The sequence below is a fragment of the Oryzias latipes genome, chromosome 3 (genome assembly GCF_002234675.1).
Source record: "Oryzias latipes chromosome 3, ASM223467v1".
Taxonomy (NCBI): Eukaryota; Metazoa; Chordata; class Actinopteri; order Beloniformes; family Adrianichthyidae; genus Oryzias; species Oryzias latipes.
Genome location: NC_019861.2, coordinates 10581913 through 10599431, shown reverse-complemented (window position 1 = coordinate 10599431; position 17519 = coordinate 10581913). Strand labels below are relative to the sequence as shown.

General features: G+C 38.3%; 1 protein-coding gene across 2 annotated transcripts; it reads right to left on the bottom strand.

Moving 5' to 3' along the window:
* Positions 1–545: 545 nt before the first annotated feature.
* LOC101164709 (RNA-binding protein with multiple splicing 2) lies at positions 546–12632 on the bottom strand. Of its 2 annotated transcripts, XM_004066864.4 has the most exons (8): positions 12171–12630; positions 10466–10543; positions 9327–9365; positions 8539–8601; positions 7494–7644; positions 6035–6183; positions 4508–4580; positions 546–1604 (listed from the first exon to the last, which is right to left on the bottom strand). In XM_004066864.4, the coding sequence occupies exons 1-7, from the start codon at positions 12417–12419 to the stop codon at positions 4515–4517; spliced, it is 795 nt and encodes a 264-aa protein (XP_004066912.1). In that variant the 5' UTR covers positions 12420–12630; the 3' UTR covers positions 546–1604; positions 4508–4514. The 2 variants fall into 2 exon arrangements, with proteins under 2 accessions (XP_004066912.1, XP_011486077.1); XM_011487775.3 differs by lacking the exon at positions 4508–4580 and having other exon boundaries at positions 12171–12632.
* Between the last annotated feature and the right edge of the window lie 4887 nt (positions 12633–17519).

The following is a 17519-nucleotide window of genomic DNA, read 5'->3' as shown; positions in this document are numbered from 1 at the left end:
CGTTGTTCCATGAAAGGCAAATGGCTGAGTCCTGAGACCATTTTTCTTAGTGAGCACTAAAGTGTTACTTTAGAGGGGCAGAAAATGTTCCCAAGGTTGAAACGTTTAATTTTCATTTGTCGAAAGCAAAAGCTGAACAACTTAACACGGAACAGGCAGGAATAATAGAGAATAATTTTCAAACTCAATTTTTAATGCTGCCCACTCAAGCTCCTGCAGTTCTTTAAGGTTTGCATAAAATGTTCAATTAGTCAGCTGGTTGGACGGAAAACTGTCACCCAGGAGTCCTCGAGGAAGCATCATGGTTGGCTGAGCAGAGCATCTTACCAGCTCTGGAGGCCAGAGTGTGGGGGTCAGCTCTGCACATGATGCAAAGAGACACTAATGCAGTGATGCATCACAAACCAAAAGTTGGACTGAATTATTGATGTCTGCATCTGAGCATGCAAAAGCCTTCAATACATTTTGAAGTTGGTTTACAGACCGTTCAGTCCTGATTGGTGGCAGACGAGATGCAAAGACAAACCACAGGCAGACCCACAAAGTGATGCATTCATTTCTTTTATTCATAAGATGGGATTATTTTTAACATCTTATGCACAGCAGATACAAAGACGAACATGTTCTAAACCACAAACTAAATTCCTCCATCAGTCGAATCCTGCTTTAGTTTTCAAAATGGTCCCCCAAAAAAACCAACCTTTACGTTTGTAGTCCAGTGTCACATTCTGAAAGATCGTTATACAGCAATCTCATTTTAGCAGAATGGCCCAAGCCACAATCAAGAATACTTACACCCCCCTCCCCCAGGTATCCACTTCCCCTTTAAACAAATTGCACTTTTCTTTAAAACTACTTCAACAGGATTACAGGATCAAAAATTAACACCGAAACACAAGAGACGTCTAAACATCCAACTTATTAGAGGTTCATTATTTAGTTGCACAAAAATGCATAAATATACATTATGCTACGGGGAAAAAAAACCTTGCTTTCCTTCGCTCAAAATAAGACATTGATACGATCATGAGCCTGGGGATTGTCTGAACATAGGGATGCATTTACAAGGTCCATGCGAGGTAAGCCATTTACACAACAGCCTAGCTTTCACAGAGGCAAGACCAAGGTACTACAAAAAAATATATATAAAGGAATTTGCTGTCTAGGCCAAAAGGCAACACAAACACTAAGAAAAAGAAAAAACAAAAAGGATACACAGAAACCTGCGCTCTAAATTCATGCCAAGAAAGACTAACATGCAATGACTTAACACTTCTACACCTCCCAGGAGAAGAGAAACCCATGGAGGAACTAGCTTTACTATGACGTCAATATTCCTCAGTTATGGTCCATGGCATCTGAGCTGATTTTGCATGAGGTTGTTTTGAAGTGCTAACATGTACCACAATAGTTGCCAAAGAGAAGTTCAGATTGTCGACAGCAAGATTGTTGTAATTCTCATCCCCCACCCCCCCCACCCCAAGTCATTTGGGGAAAGATATAAATACTGTTTATAACAACTGTTCATTAAATAAACCTGATTAAATTAATGACGAGCTTGGCAAACCTCACTTCAGCTGGACAAAGGTATGGTTTCCAGAAGCCTGTAGAGGATAAGAGAAAAAGAAGGAGTTAAAAGTGACTCAGTAATTGCACTCAAGAGGAGAAGGCTGGTGTCAGTTTTTAGAGTCCACATCAAATCTGTTACACCATTGTGTAAAAGATGTGATGCAAAAAATAAATAAAGGCAATAATCATGTTTGAAAGTGTCAACATTTGTTTTCTTCACTTTCTCAAGACTGAATTAAAAAGGTCAGTCCACAGTAACCTTCCCTCCCGACAGTCACACCACAGAGTTAAAGTCCTCACAGGTTCAAGGACATTTTCTCCCCAAACACTTTGTTTTTAATTTTTATGAATTGATTACTCCAAATAAGTCAATTAAATGCAAATATGCATACTAGCGAAGGACACCATTAAAGGCATTTACCACACCAAAGGTGATTTATAATGAATGGTCATTCAGACGGAGGTTTTCATTGAATGCACAGACTAATTTGAAAGGAGGCAACATGACCACGATTCTGGAAAAATGAAAATCAATCGTGTGAGAACAGTTTTGGGAAGGGGAGAACAATTACACATGTGTATTTGCATGCACATTTTGTATTAACAATAAGATGTTTGCCATTTATCAAAAATTAAGCCAAAACTTAGAAGCCAATGGGGTCTGACCCAAATTCTAACCACAGGTGTAACGCTTTTTAAAGAAACTAAAACCATGCATGAACATTTCTGCTTAATGTCAGAGTGCACGCTAGGCCTGCACAATAAATCACAAGTTTATCGTTATCGCAAAATCAAGTTATGCAATATGCATATCACAAAAGTTGGGGAAAATTGCAATAAATGGTAACCTTAAATGTGCTAAAACAATCTTATGGCAGCTTGGAGCATTTAAGAAATCAAATAAATTGCTTTATGCATTTGACAAACCCATTTTGTCTGTTACCAATCGGATGGAGCCCTGTTATTTATTTTGGAGCTCTTTTATGTTGCATGATTGCCTCCTAAGTAGATGAGGGTCATTTTGAGTATTTTTTAAGTTATGTCGACTCTTTTTAAACTGATACAGTGAAATGGAATTGCTTTGGTTGATTTGCCATTTGTTCATGCATATATATAGTTATATCGTCATCATATTGTTGATCATTATTATCGCATATCGCAAGTTTTCCTTATATTATTCAGCCCTAGTGCACACCATATTCCAAAAACAAGTAGTAATCTGAAAAAGTTACTATTCTTTTCAGAACCATTGGTCACAGATGGCATGATGGGACATTCTAGATATTGTGGTTTGACTCAAATTATATTTGACTGACTTTACAATGACAATGTAAGCCGTGCAGTTTTTTTTGCTGTGCCGAGTTTGCAGAAGAGCCAACATTACTGCTTTATTTTGTCATCTGACAGCTGATAAAAATTGAAACAAAAAATACTTCTACTACATTGATTGGAGAAAAATAGTCCATGAAGCAATATTCTAGATAAAAATATCCATATGCCACATGCCAGACAGACTTCATTACATAGTTTAACATGGGGAAGGAAAAAAAAAACAATCGGAATATTGGAGTGCACACAAATGTAATGACTGTAGCTCTAGGACACCCCACAGTGTGTAAAACCAAGGTTAAAAAAAAAAAAGACTCACAGCAATGCCCGACTGTATTACCATGTTTCTGGATGAATTCTGACTACATTTTCATTTTGGTTCAGAGAACATGAGTTTCTTTTTTGATTGTCGCCATTTTAATTTAACAGAAGAGGATTCACCGCAACTTTGTCAAAAGAAAAGGCATAAAGCCTTCAACTACAAAGTTAGGTCCTGACCTTTAGATGTTAAAACAGAAAAAGTCCACTGGCTTTCACTAAATTAGTGAGCAAAATATGGAAATGCACCTAAATCAAGTTAGAATCGATTATAATGTATTCAGTCCCAGCTTCAAATTGGTCAAATGGTAAAATAATTAAACTTCAACTTCATGTAGCTATGTGTCCAGTTGGAGGAATTGCACCAGCAAACAGCTATGATCCTAGAATTCAGCAGATGGATGAGCCAAACTAACATCCACCTACAAGCCCCCCCTATAAGCAGTGATAGTAATGTAACAATCATATTCCCAAACAAAAAAGCTTTGACGCCATTTCTTGCATCACAAATGTAAATGTCCCTAAAATTGTTAAACTTTCATCATTCACACTACACTGACAAAAGCTTTGCTCAAAGACTCCCCTCCTGAAGAAATTGCCACCACAACCAAACAGCTCGTGCATTTTGGCCAAATGTTTGATTAAAGAGTCAATATTTTAATGTCTGAGTGTAAAAACTGGATGTACCCAACTTAACTTGGTAAGGAACAGATCAACTACATTCTGTTACTTTAAACTCCTAACATCAAAGACTTACTCTCCCTCTGACATGACTACCTACACGCCAATTCACAGCAAGTCCTAAAGTCAGAATGTGACGACATCACATGCAAAGTTGTAACATGCGGCTGGCTTTTGAGCTGGGATGTTTGCAGAATTTCAAACGAGAATGAACACAAAATAACCCTACTTATATTTTGTATTTTACACAAAGTTGAAGTTCATTTTATTCCACAGAGCTCCACCATTAACTTTTGGCACCATGTGACATCTACCCAGGGCTTGAATTGTTTTGTACTAAATGGGCCAAATGATGCAGAGCAAAAAAAGAAACAATATACAAGTTTTCACTTTTATTTAAACTTTAAAATAAGTGTTTGACTCATCAATAAACATTTTAGATGTTTTTTTTTAACCAACCGTCAGTCCTGCACTTTGTTTCCTAAACACTCAGTAGTTTTACATTAGATTACTAAATTGTTCTCATTACATAATAGGTGAGCAGAGGGTTGAGGATCCAGAGGGGTTAAAGAAAAAGAAACAAACAAAACACTGACCAAAGGTTACTCACTAAATATCTAACAAAACTGCCGGGATTTCCATCCAGGCTGGGAAGTCTCAGAGGGAGAAGGGTACCAGCGCATCTAAAGAAACACAAACATAGCAATGTTCACCAGACCGAAACCAGGCTTCAGCTGAGCAAATTGAATGCATACGGTTTGATGGATGATGTTACTGGCAGGTTTAGAGGCTTGGCTCCTTTAAACCCTCAGCAAAGCCAACAGAGTGTGGGCCACATAGTTGCTCACTAAAGACAATCGTCCAAGTAATTAACGAGCATTAAAATGGAGTGGAAGTTTGACGGCTTGTGAATTTCCACAGGAGGAAAGCTTTGCTTCTCCAGAGTCCTGACATTCATCATTCCCTAAAGAAAATCAGTAAGTCGACAGGGTCATTTCAGAGTCAGATCTTTCAGCAGAACGTAATTAAATATTTGCCTCTTTCTACATCTACCCGCTCAGCTTCTGTTCCAGCAGGAAGGTGGACAGTTAGCTGGCACCTCCAGAGAAGACTATCGGCTCTGACAATTTCTTCAAGCAAATACCTCACATTCCACAGCCTCTTGTGTCAGGCAGGGCGGCCTGCGTGGCAACTGCCTGCTTTGCAGTGCATACTCCCCTGCAGTTTTATATTGCAAGAGGAAGTTGCTTGAATGAACTTTAAATGACCCAAGAGGAATATTTTCCATTGTTACTGAGAGCCCTCCCACCCACCGCCGCTACTCTTGTAGATATAGCTACACCACCCTATTGGGATCGCAGCTCACAAAGCAGAGACTGAGCAGCTGTTTCTGCCACTTCATATCAGAATATCAGCAGGACAATTACCTCCCAAAGATGCAGAAAACATGAACTTGCATCATTAACAATTCCCTTTGTTTGGATTTTAGAGATTGCTGTGGCAGAACTGAACAGTTTTATCTAAACCTTGACGTTTACTGAAAGGTTAATAGTTCTTCCTGGAGCTCAGCAGAACAGTTTTTACCTCTTTCAGGGCAAAGATGATCAAAGAAAGCAAAACCTAAGGTTCTAACCTGCTGTTTCTTCCCCGTATCTCTTCTGATATACCACCGTTTTAACAGCAAAGAAAAAAAAAAAAAAGAAATCCTCAAAGCTTTCTGTTCAACAACTTCAATATTCAATCGATTTAACAATTAGAGTAGTCTTGAAATTGAGCCATGGCCTCTGTACGTAAAGTCTACATTTCTGAAAATGTTTCACTCAACCAAGTAGCTTTACCGGTCAAAGATTAAATCCAGAAGCCATGCCTTAACTTCAATACATCACCTGAAAGAATGACAATCGTCATGTAGATGCTTAAGGTAGTGCCAGAGTCAATGCTAATCTGATAAGGATCAAATTAACCCTCTATCTGTAATCGACAATCACACCATTTCAAGTGACCGGGGCCATTTTCAGCCACACAAAGGTCTGCGCATCTAAAAGTGAAACCGTATTCATGCACACTTTCCCATTTATCTGTACACTTGAGATTTAAAAAACAAAAAAGACCAGAGAAACAGCGGTGGGTCCCTCACCTGGGCATGGAGGGCTGCGGCAGCGGCAGCAGCAGCTGGGTAGGTGAAGGCTGCGTGGGGAAGGCCTGGGGTCAGCTCTGTGGTGTACAGAGGGTAAGGGGTCCAGGCATCCGGGGATGCTGGAATCAGTGCTGCCCCCGTCAGATCATCTGGGGTAGAACAGTGTGAAAGGAAACAAGCCAACAGACCCACTTTTATACTGTAAAAGCTCTAGATCAAAACATTTTCATTGTGATTCTCATCATTTTAATGTTTTACAATTTCTTACTGTATACGTTAAAAAAAGAAAAACTATCTAGGTTTATTTCTGAATGGTTGACATGCAGTCTTGTCCCTGTGGTTTGATTTCAGTTAAAGACTCACTCCGATGACAAATTTTTGCTGTTTAACATGTTCTTGTGACATTTTTCTGATTGAAATTTCTATGGCAAATTAAGCTTAAGATTGTATTTCTGAGCATTTCTTTAAATTGTTGAGAATCAGGAGAAGACAAAAAACAACTGAGTTTACAAAAAAAAAGAAAGAAAAAAGGTTGTTGTGACGTCTGTTTTCCTCATCTGAGGTGGGAACTGGCTCAAAACTATACGGCTGGATGGCTCTAATATTACTTGCCATTTTTAATTGCACAGCTACTGTGAGGTTGGGGTTGTGAGGGGCTGTAAGCTGGCGGGAGAGTAAACAGATGGATGACGGGTAGTGGTGATGGGCTTACTCCACACCAACAGCTCCGCCTACAACTGAGGCGAATTTCTAATGAACTTCTGTCCCTCTTCAGAAACTGTTTCCTAGAAGACAAGTTTTTGGATTTTGTTTAAATTAGAAAACTACTGGGAACATTTGAAATTTATGAAAAAAATGATCGGAGTGAGACTTTAAACACTTCATCCCTAAACTGCAAAACTTTCCAGAACAGCCTTCATTTCACAGTCAAAATTGAAAAACAAAACAATCTTCCATCTAAATTAAAGTCACTTATTTGAAGTAGAAACAATTTGGGGGGAAAAAAACAAAATAGAAACTTGTTGATGTGCCAAACACCAAAGTGAGAGTTAAGCGGCTTGTTTTAACTCTGGAAAATTTATCGCTCCATTATTGGCTCTTTTAAAGCTTAAAACTGTTTGGCTCCAGACTCCTTTGCCACACCACACTAATAAATTAAACTAAAGTCTGGTCTAAAAGTAGCTCCGCATTTAACAAAAACAATAAAATCAAATCTGTCTAAACCTCATGAATCCGGCAGATGTAAATAAAACTGAACTAAACCCTGCAGGTCAAAAAGGAGCTGTAGAGAATTTCAGTGACGCATGCATGAGGGGATAAGTTAGTTCCTGGTTTGTCACAAACACCGCCCGCCGTCTCAGTCTTTATGTTTCAGTGTAGGGCAGCAAGGCTCATTAAGCACCGGCATTGCGAGGTGAGAGTGGATGAGCGGCTGGAGTGCTGCAGTTGTACAACTTACATGGGTCCCGTGCAATGAAGTGTGGTCCTAGAGCGGGGTGGATATTTGTGGGATTCGGTGTGGCCATCAGCTTACTCTTTGCCATCTTGGTGTTGGCTTTAGCAAACTCTAAGCGCAGGGTCTGGGGGCTTTCGGGGTCAAAACGGATACCCTGCGGGGAGAGATTGAGGCAGGATTGTTTTAAGGATGGAGAGCTGAGCTTGAGGAGCTCATGCTCAGTCTCACATGGCCCTCCTTCTTGAGGCAGTGCTTCAACGGGATCCTTCAGGCTTCCCTTTAGCGCGGCACAGATGGGGTGTGGAAACAAAAGGGGGAAAAAAAACAAAAAACCTTCACCCCACCTGTTGCCCTCACTGAAGCTGGGTAGACTGAAGGAAACCTGGAACAAATGTCAGCAAGCCTGCATCTCTTCTCATGCAAAAATGAAAAGCAGAGGCGACTGGAGAAGTCCAGCCTCAGCATGAACCAGAAGGAGATGAGGAAGAGGGCCGATGAAGAGAGATAATCTTTTCTTTTTGGTGGTTTTACCCTGCGTGTGTTCTTGTGCCCTAAGCATTGTGCCCACATGCAGGTGAGTCATATTTTGGTGTATATGTGTGTGTGCGACTGCTGGTGTGTCTAAGAGGTGATGCTCATAAGGAAGGCTATAGGCTATAAGAGAGAAGTGTTAGATACTGCCAACGTGGGCTACTGGGTGAGAAAATAAAAACACTACTGAAGATGTGTTCAAATGACACTACACATGTGGCTATAGAACAAGAATTACAGTTAAGCAGTGATTTGCAAAATAAGGAAAGCTATAATCAGACTAAGAAGGATGTGTATCAAGGTCAAAGTAAACTACCGTAAGGCTATGGGTTTCTGGCCTCTTTCCAAAAATGTCCCTGCCATTGAATTGTAAGAGAAAATCGGTTTGACTCAGAAATCTTAATGGAAAGAAGTTTCTTTTAAATGAAATCCCAACTTGCTGCTTTATGTCAAAACATTAGAACAAATCCAGTATCAGTTAGAAGGGGGAGAACGCTGAGATAAAGTCGATGCTTACATTCAGTGCATTTTTTGCAGCTTCAGCTCCAGAGCGACTGTCAAAGGTTACAAACCCGACAGGCTGCAAGACAAAATACAGCATCCATTGTGAAAGATTATGAATCCATTTAAAGTGAACGGAAACAAATGTGAAAAGTACGGTGGCCTTGAGGTGCAAATTCACACCAAAAACACAAAACAAAGATCACGACAAAAAAAAAAAAAAAGCTAACAGCATGTCTTAAAAACAAACCATATAAATGACCATATATACATTGATACATTTTGGAAAGCTTATGTCTGAAAGTCAAAATGAAGTGTTAATTAGACCGTAAAAGTAACTATAGGACATCGCTGAATGGATGACGATGTTTGTCCATCATTTCAACCGAAAGTCATTTGGCATTAAGCGATAATATACTACGTATTAATAACACTTGTAAAAGTATCAACTTAATCATCCAATCATTGATGGCCCATAGTACCTACCTTTTCTGGTTTCTTCAAGCATTTCGTTTAACACTTCACTTTGATTTCTGAAAATTACGACCGTTTTTCAAAAACTCAATTTTTTCTTCAATTCTTTATTGTTTTGGTTTCTGGAATTTGTTTTTTGAAATCCTTTTTTTGCTTTTTTAAAAATTGTTGTGATTTGCACTTCAAAGGGTCACACACACAAATCCATATCTGAAATAGGAAAAATATCCTTCGTCCAAAAAAAAAAAAAAAAAAAAAGTTTAAAAAAAAATTAAAGGGGAAAGAAATTTTGGGAAAAGAGATTTTGGGAAAGCGATGAAGACACCTTACCTGTTTTGACGTTAATTTAATCAGTGAACCTTCATAACCCTGAGGGAACAAAGATACCCAATTATCTACCCAGAAATCACATGCAGGCAGTCAAGCACAAACGAGACATCTTAATGTTTACTTTTAGAAGCAGATCAGCAAGGCTTTGTGTCAAAGTGTCCAACTTTGAGAGTTACAATAAGAAACATGATTTCTATGAAGCAACTTTTGAAAGTTAAATCTCCTGACAAAGTTACACGCAAGGTTATGTGGAGCCTGATAAGTTAGGAACACGTTCTAAGATTTACTACTTTTTTTGTGTCCATTTTGAGATAAAGCACGACTGCAGACAAAGGCCCCAGTTTCAGGCATGCCTTTTAAAAACACCTCAGAAGAGCCATGAAAAACAGCCCCAGAGAAATGAAATGAGGGATCTTTCCTAATCCTGATTTACAGTCGAGGAAAACAAAACAACCCTCTGCCCCTGTTGTAAATCCTTGGCATCAGCTCAAACTGGATTTAGCTGAATTTGTTTAGAGTAGGACATCAAATGATAAAATGCAACAATTTATCATAAAATCCTTCAATAATAATGTTAAAAGCTCATTTAGCTTTCAGATAGGTTTCACCTGCAAGACATCAGCTGCTTTAATACCCAAGTTTCTCCAAATTCAAATGTTGGAAGAAAAAAAAAAAAAAAAATCAAATATCTTTATGAAGGGGGAGCTGGGTCACAGGATTGGTTGGCCAACAGCGAGAGCTACTCATTTACACATTCCACAAGACCATCCATGTGCGAGGGATACCACTTCCAATTTAGTTAGTTAGGACAAAGGTGGGAGGGATGTTTGTGGACAGGGAGGCCATGCAAGGAGCGGAGGGAAAAAAGCGATTGATGGAACAAAGATGTGGCCTCATTTCCATATGCTAATATGTGAACTTTCATTAATCACAAATTAAAATGTCCACAAAATAAAGCAAAGCATTGAGGACTGAACAAAGCCCAACATCTCATTGCTCAAGTAAAATGTCCTTTGGTTAAATATTTTTAAAATAACTTGTAATTTTAAAAAAAGCAAACATTTAAAAATTTAATTTACAAAGATCTCATTTTGATATTCAATGATTTATTTAATACAGAAAAAGTTGCAATAACTTGCCTTAAAAGGTCTGAATAGGAGGTAAAGTTCCCGAGGTTTGATGTCAACTGGAAGACCACTGACAAACAGGGTTCGTACCTGCAAAGAAAACAAGCTGCAATTCATCCAGTGACATTTGTCTGAGCTGCAGGTATGAAACACCACGCAGCAGATTCAGCTATAAGAAACATGATATTTATCCAAGTTATAGCATACATGTATTACAGGAGCAAGAGTCAAAGGCAGCTCAAAATTTGGGAAAGGTTAATTAAAATCCTGCAAATGTAATACTTTTTGGGTAAAAAACCAAAAGGATATATATAGATCTATATAGATTTACTGTATATATTTTAAAAATATTTAGCTGTGTTTTTCTTCAACCTTGAAGGTTTATTTATAACTTACAAAATAACATGGCACATACATACCTGTGTGTAGAAGCATATCATTTTTAACTTCAATATTTTCTTACCTCCACAACTGTCGTGTTAATATACATGGTTTTTTTGCATCGACAGTGACCGCTTCCAGTCTCATTTTAAATGCGGACAGAACAATAACGGCACATCTCAACCTAAATGCATTGAAAATGTGTCAAAGAAATCAAAACCATAAAGAAAAGGGTAAAGACTTGTCAGTCCACATCTCTTAAGCAGGGTTTGTCTTCTTGTGTGGCTGGAATATAAACAGCGTTGCGAGTCCCATTAGTTCTCAGCTGGTGGGGAGGCTGTCAGTACAATGGAGCTGCCAGATGAACAGCAATGTACAACGGTGCACGGCATGACACCATTTCCTTCCTCTGACCCGTCACCCCAACACTGCTGGCCCTCCAGCATTTTTCAGGTGCTGCACAGCAGCAGCTCCTAGCTTTTTGCAAGTGGCATGCAAAAAACAAACAAGATAAAAAAAACCACTCCCAATCAGCTGAGATGATCCCTCCAGACCTGTCAGACAAAAACTTGAGCTTAAACCTAAAGAAGTGCAGACATTAAGGTAATAAAGCCCCATCATAATTTAAGCTTTATAGTCACTTTAGATTAAGCTTAACTGGCATTCAGCATCTTTTCTTTAACCCACCTGTCTTGAGTTTTAGAGTGCTGCCTCAACTTTAAGAACTAATGAACACAAATGAGGCAAAGAAAAGTCAAGTGGCCGGACAAGTTAATGTCACAAGACAATGGGAACAAAGGCAGACCAACAAAAGGGCCAGAGCTTCCCTCCCTGCCCCTCCATGAGGAGTCATTAAAAGGAAACTGACCACACAGGCAGGAGAAGCGCTGAAAGCTTCACGCACACATTTTGGATGATGGATTTTTTTTTCATATATTATGTAGCCTGTTATTTTTTTTTAACTAAAGCATGGAGCAAAAACGTAAGGCAATAACAAATGTTGACTTGAACAAAAGCTTGTTTTATATGTAATAAAAAACGTTTGGGTGTAAAATTAAAAGCTGCCGCCATTACTGCGCTTCTTGAAAGGCCTGTTGGGAGGAGAGTGAGGTGAAATATGACAAGCAAAAAAAGATAAAAGAAATCCCAAGTGCAAAACTATAACTTAAGTTCTGTTGGGGAGAAAATTGGAATAAAGCGGCACTTCACAGGACTCAGAGGGAAGTGTCAGAATTTTTCCATACGCATCCCCTAAAAAGTTTTTTTCTGCATTTAAGAAAACCAAATCAGGGTTCTGAGAGTCTAACTCAAGAGGACGAAGTCGACAGAAACTCACCTCCTCCTCGATGGAAACGTTGTTGTTCGGCTCTGCGTCAGCTTTCAGACTCATGTCGACCGTCGCTTCGGCTGCCGCTGCTGCGCAAAGGATCAGGTTTTTCCTGGTCGAGTGATATTTCCCCAAAGTGCGTCTGAAGCTGCAGTGAAAGTCCTGGTGGCGTTTGAACTTGAGGAGAGATGTGTCGATGTGAGGAGGACGTGCGGTATCCGAGGAAAGGCTGGTACAGGTTTTACGAGAGAGAATCATTCATAAAAAAGGAGGAGAAAGGAGGAAAAGAAATGCAGACGCGCGCGCTAAACTAGAAAGGTGACAAGGTGGACGTGTGCTCCGTGCGTGCGGGTGAGAGACGGGGGGAAAAGAAGTGCGCGTAAAAACCGAGAAGCCTCTGCGCTCACATCAATGCCCTCAGCTGCGGGACTGTGCGGAGAAGGAATAAGTAAACTTTTCCTTCATTGGAGCGCGTCTCCCTCTCTCCTCCCTCCCGTGATTGCCCTCCCCACCCCCGTGCTCACCCTCCTCCTCCTCCCGCTGCTTTTCAATTAGGTCATCAATTATGATGGAGTCTGCTGTGAGCCGTAATCAAGCCGCAGATCCGCCTCAGCTGCTGCGCAAAGGCCTGCTCTCCTCCTCCGCTCCTTTTCATGGGACCCACACACATCTTTGCTGAGGTAACAGTTTCATCCTGTCACCCCAGTTTCCTGATGAAAAAAATAGACATTTTCACTACAAAAAAACCCTCAACAAAATGAAGAAGTAAAATAATACAAAAAACCTAATATGACGGTATTTTCCGCCCCTTTTCTTTCTCTTATTTTTCCCCGTTTTTCTTAGTCCCACGTTCAAATCTGAGCAAATAATTAATAAACTTCTTTAATTTATATATGTATATATTTGGAGTCAAACGAAATTATTGCGTTAGACCATATTTTCTTTTCTAATTCAAAGGAAACTATATATATATTAGAACTTTTTATGGATAAATGAACAGTACATTTTTTAAAGTTTCCAGTAACCAAAAGGTGCGCATTTTGTGAAACATGTTGATCCAGGTAATAATCTACAAAAAAAAAAACAAGCATTATAATAAGAAAAAAATGTTAAGTTAAACATTAAACCAAAATATTATGACTTTTTCAATCCTCATAGGCCTAAATATTTTATTATTGTTTGAGTTCTTTAAAAAACAACAAACAGGAGAAAATATTTTATTTCTATCTTTAAATGTAAAATATTTGATTCTTTCATGATGTGAGATTAATATAGATAGATAGATAGATAGATAGATAGATAGATAGATAGATAGATAGATAGATAGATACTTTATTGATCCAGAAGGAAATTGGATATGTCCACTGCTCCATTCAAAAATTTTACTGGAATCATACAGTATATTAAAAAAACTTTGTTAAAAACACACATATATATAATAAAAAATAAAATATTTATTTTTTTACAAGAGACACCACATATTGAAAAGAAGATAAAAAAAAACATGAGTTGACAATTTTTGGTAATATTTTCTTGATAAATAAAATCCTTGTGTTTTGTTTTATTTGTATTTATTTCATTAAACAAAGATTCTTTGTGCACAGAATAATGTGTGCAAAATGTACAAACATTATTTGTTTTTATTATTTTATTTACTATTTTTTATTATTTTTTGGTTTTTATTTTATTTAGCTAAATTTAAATGACAGGCCTTTTTGAAAGCCATAAAGCTTGAAGTAAAATGGGTTTCCTTCTTGGCTCTGCATGTGGCCAACTGGTTTAAAGTAATGTCAAGAGTGAATATTTGTATCTTTTGGATCTGGGTTGCCGTAGGAGGGATGTGGGTGGAGAAACAAATAGCCTGTGTGGTGTTTGGAGGCCCAGCCCTGGACGTGAGCCCAACATGTAGCGTGTTTCCTCACAACAAGGCAGCTCTCAAAGGCCAGACGGTTTCCTGACTTTGTGTAGGAACACAATCAGGCCGACAGGGCCAGAAGGAGGTGGAGGGGGACAAGTGGACGGAAGGGTTCCTGCTGTGGTTCTGGAGTGATCGGATCTAAAAATAGAGGCACTCTTCTGGGGTTTCACATGTTTCTGAACACCCCAACCAAGTGGTAGACATGCTCGATGGTTTGCCCACACAAGAGGAGGGGATGGAGTCGATCTAAGATGAAGCTCACATAGAGAAAAAACGCACATTTATTTATAAAGGAACTTCATTATTATCAGGCTGGATCTTTGCAACAAATCTACATGTATTATTTAGATAAACAACAAAAATGTGCAATGAAATGTCGAGGATTTCAAATCATATTTTAATGCATCAAAACTAGCTCTGTTGTTCTTTATCAGTATCTTCAGATATAAATTGAATTTAAACTGTCCACTCTCTGTTTTTTCCCATACAATTTTCATTTGTCGTCATATTTTGACAGCTAAAAAACAGAAATGTGTACATTTCTAGAATAATACAAAAGAATAAAATGAGTTCCTAAAGCAGTATAGCTCATACTTTTAAAAAGGCGGAAAAAAAAAGAAAAGAAATTATCCTACGCTCTGTAAGACATTTTACCAACACTCCCAGTTTATGAAAAATTGATCGTGCCTCTCAGTGACTGTTAATATATTTAAAACGTACAACTGCAGCAGCCTTCAGCACATGGTTTTAATACACAGTAGGCCAGTATGTTTATAAATTCTGGACCCGTTGCACTCCCGTGTTCTGTTCTTTTTATTCACTATAGGATCAAAGAAAATATATTTATATAGTGATGAAAAAGATGAGCCAGTTTTGCAAAATTAAGAAATATGCATAGCTTTTATTTCCTGAAATTAGGCCTTTCTTCAGGATTCAGTTGAAGAAAAATAGTTTTGCTCTTTTGTTTAAAATATTTGCATGTGAATAAATATTTATAATTACTCTTTCCAAGCCTTCTCAGCAATTAGTCTTCAGCTCAAAGAGGCTGCAGCATCACTATAATCCCATAATATCTCTGTGTAAATGTACCAAGTAAAATTAGCTTTATTTGTGAAGTTTTGTTGTAATTTTAATAAGGAAGACCCAACTCCCTTTCACAGCTGTTCATCATCATGACTTCATCCTGAACCAATTGCTAAATTGCCTGCATTTTTTCTCAGCCAAACACAAGCAAATTTCCCTTATATTTATGAATGTTTAATTCTCTGCATTCCATATGTTTTTTTTCCGTCCCTCCCCCAGCCCGTTCTTCATCCCTTAACCTCCATCAGCGGTGTCTTCACACACACAAAACGTCGTCGCCGACCAAGATTTTAACCCCAAAGATTCATAAACTTGTCTTCTACACATATTTCTGTTTCAAAAGGAAATTATGCCTAAGATTTCTCCACATTGAAACATCTAATGGTTGAATTAAGAATGTGAAGTTTGCTACAAAGCCCACTCCTTCCTGTCCCCAAAGCACAAGGTTTCTTTATGACAGCGCAGGTGATTTTAAAAAAGAATGGATCTTTAATTTGGATCTGGTCACATGCTATTTCAGCAAAACAAAGGATTGAAAACATTTGACTTTCAAAGTGATTTTTTCATTCATTCATTTAAGCAAGAATGAATTGTAAACATTATAGTCCTACAAAAGTGTTTTAAAGATAAAAAAAATACAGTTATCTGAGTGCTTTAAACTCAACGTCCCTGATTATATGGCATCTAATAAGAAGAACAATGAGACTTTTATTTTTTAACTGCCAGAAACATTCAGGTATTTGCTAAAGAAAAAAAAAGAATTACGACATCAAACAATGTCTAAGTAATCTGGGCTATTATAATCTAAGGTGTAGAATTGTTCCTCCATTTCAGCGCTTTAGCACCAGCCTAGCCCTGTTTTTATTCTGGTTTGAATCTCTGTTTAAATGGATTTTCTATTCTAGTCTTTAAAATGTTTTAATTTGGCTTTATGCCTTTAATTGTTTTATGTTTTATGATTGTAAAATATTTTTTTTCTCCTTGTGTACAGCACTTTGGGCCTCCTTGGCTAGTGGTGGAAGATGCTTTATAAATAAATCAATGATGATGATGATGATGGAAAAAGAAAAGGTTGGAACGGTTGGGACAGATTGAAAAAAGGTAATTCTCTAAAACAGTTTCAAGAAGATTAATATAATTTTCTGAATGAGAGATGGAGTCTTAGTCTGGATCAAGCAGAGCCTTTTAGCACCACACCTAATCTTCACAGTCTGGCGTGGAGGCGGATGAAAATGATGTAGGTCTGATTTAAGTGACACTTCACATATATAGACTAAGGAAATGTTTTTTTTAAGTTTATTTAAAAACTCTGATATTTTATATATCCGTGGTCAAACATAAGTACTTTTTAACCCTTGTGCTATCCTGTGACCCCACCCTTACGTTGGCGTGTTCTCCCTACCATGACAAAGGTGGATAAAGGTGGAAAGATTTCATTTAATCCATGGACACCAGTGAAGATCACAAATCATTGAAGAAAAAAGGTTCAGCGCACTGTCTAGTGGGTCTAGATGACCCAATATTGTTTCTTGTGGCCAGTCTAAGGCACACCTGTGCAATAATCATGCTGTCTAATCAGCATCTTGATATGGCACGCCTGCGAGGTGGGATGGATTGTCTTGGCAAAGGAGAAGTGCTCACTATCACAGATTTAGACAGATTTGTGAACAATATTTCAGAGAACTGGTTATTTTGTGTATGTGGAAAATGTTTCACATCTTTGAGTTCATACCATAATAAATGGGAGCAATAACAAAAAGTGTTGCGTTTATATTTTTGGTCAGTGTATATATATACATCAGACATAGACTGCACATTGCCTCACAGCAAGAAGGCCCCCAGTTCAAGTCCCGGCTGGGGGATCTGAAGCAGAACACCAACGGGGGACCTTTCTGTGTGGTGTTTGCATGTTCTCCCCGTGCATGTGTGGGTTTTCTCCGGGGACTCCGGCTTCCTCCCACTGCCCAAAAGCATGCTTCATAGGTTAATTGGTTGCTCTAAATTGTCCCTAGGTGTGAATGTGAGTGTGATTTGTGGCCCTGCGACAGACTGGCGACCTGTCTAGGATGAACCCTGCCTTCAAACACGAGTGACCGAAAGACGTTTGTGATGAATAAATGATATCTGCCTATTTAGTTATCAAGGTAGATGAACATATTTTATTTCTGCTTATTGCTGTCGTGGTAAAATTAATTATATAAAATTAGTTGGGGTGAAATGGATGTAGTAAAATTTCCACTTTCATTTACTTCTTGACTAAAACGTTTAAATATTGTTTTTGAGCCTTAAATATATTTATTTGTGACGGAAACACTTAATATTTTATGGCTTTGACACATAAATGTAAAGTACCCTCC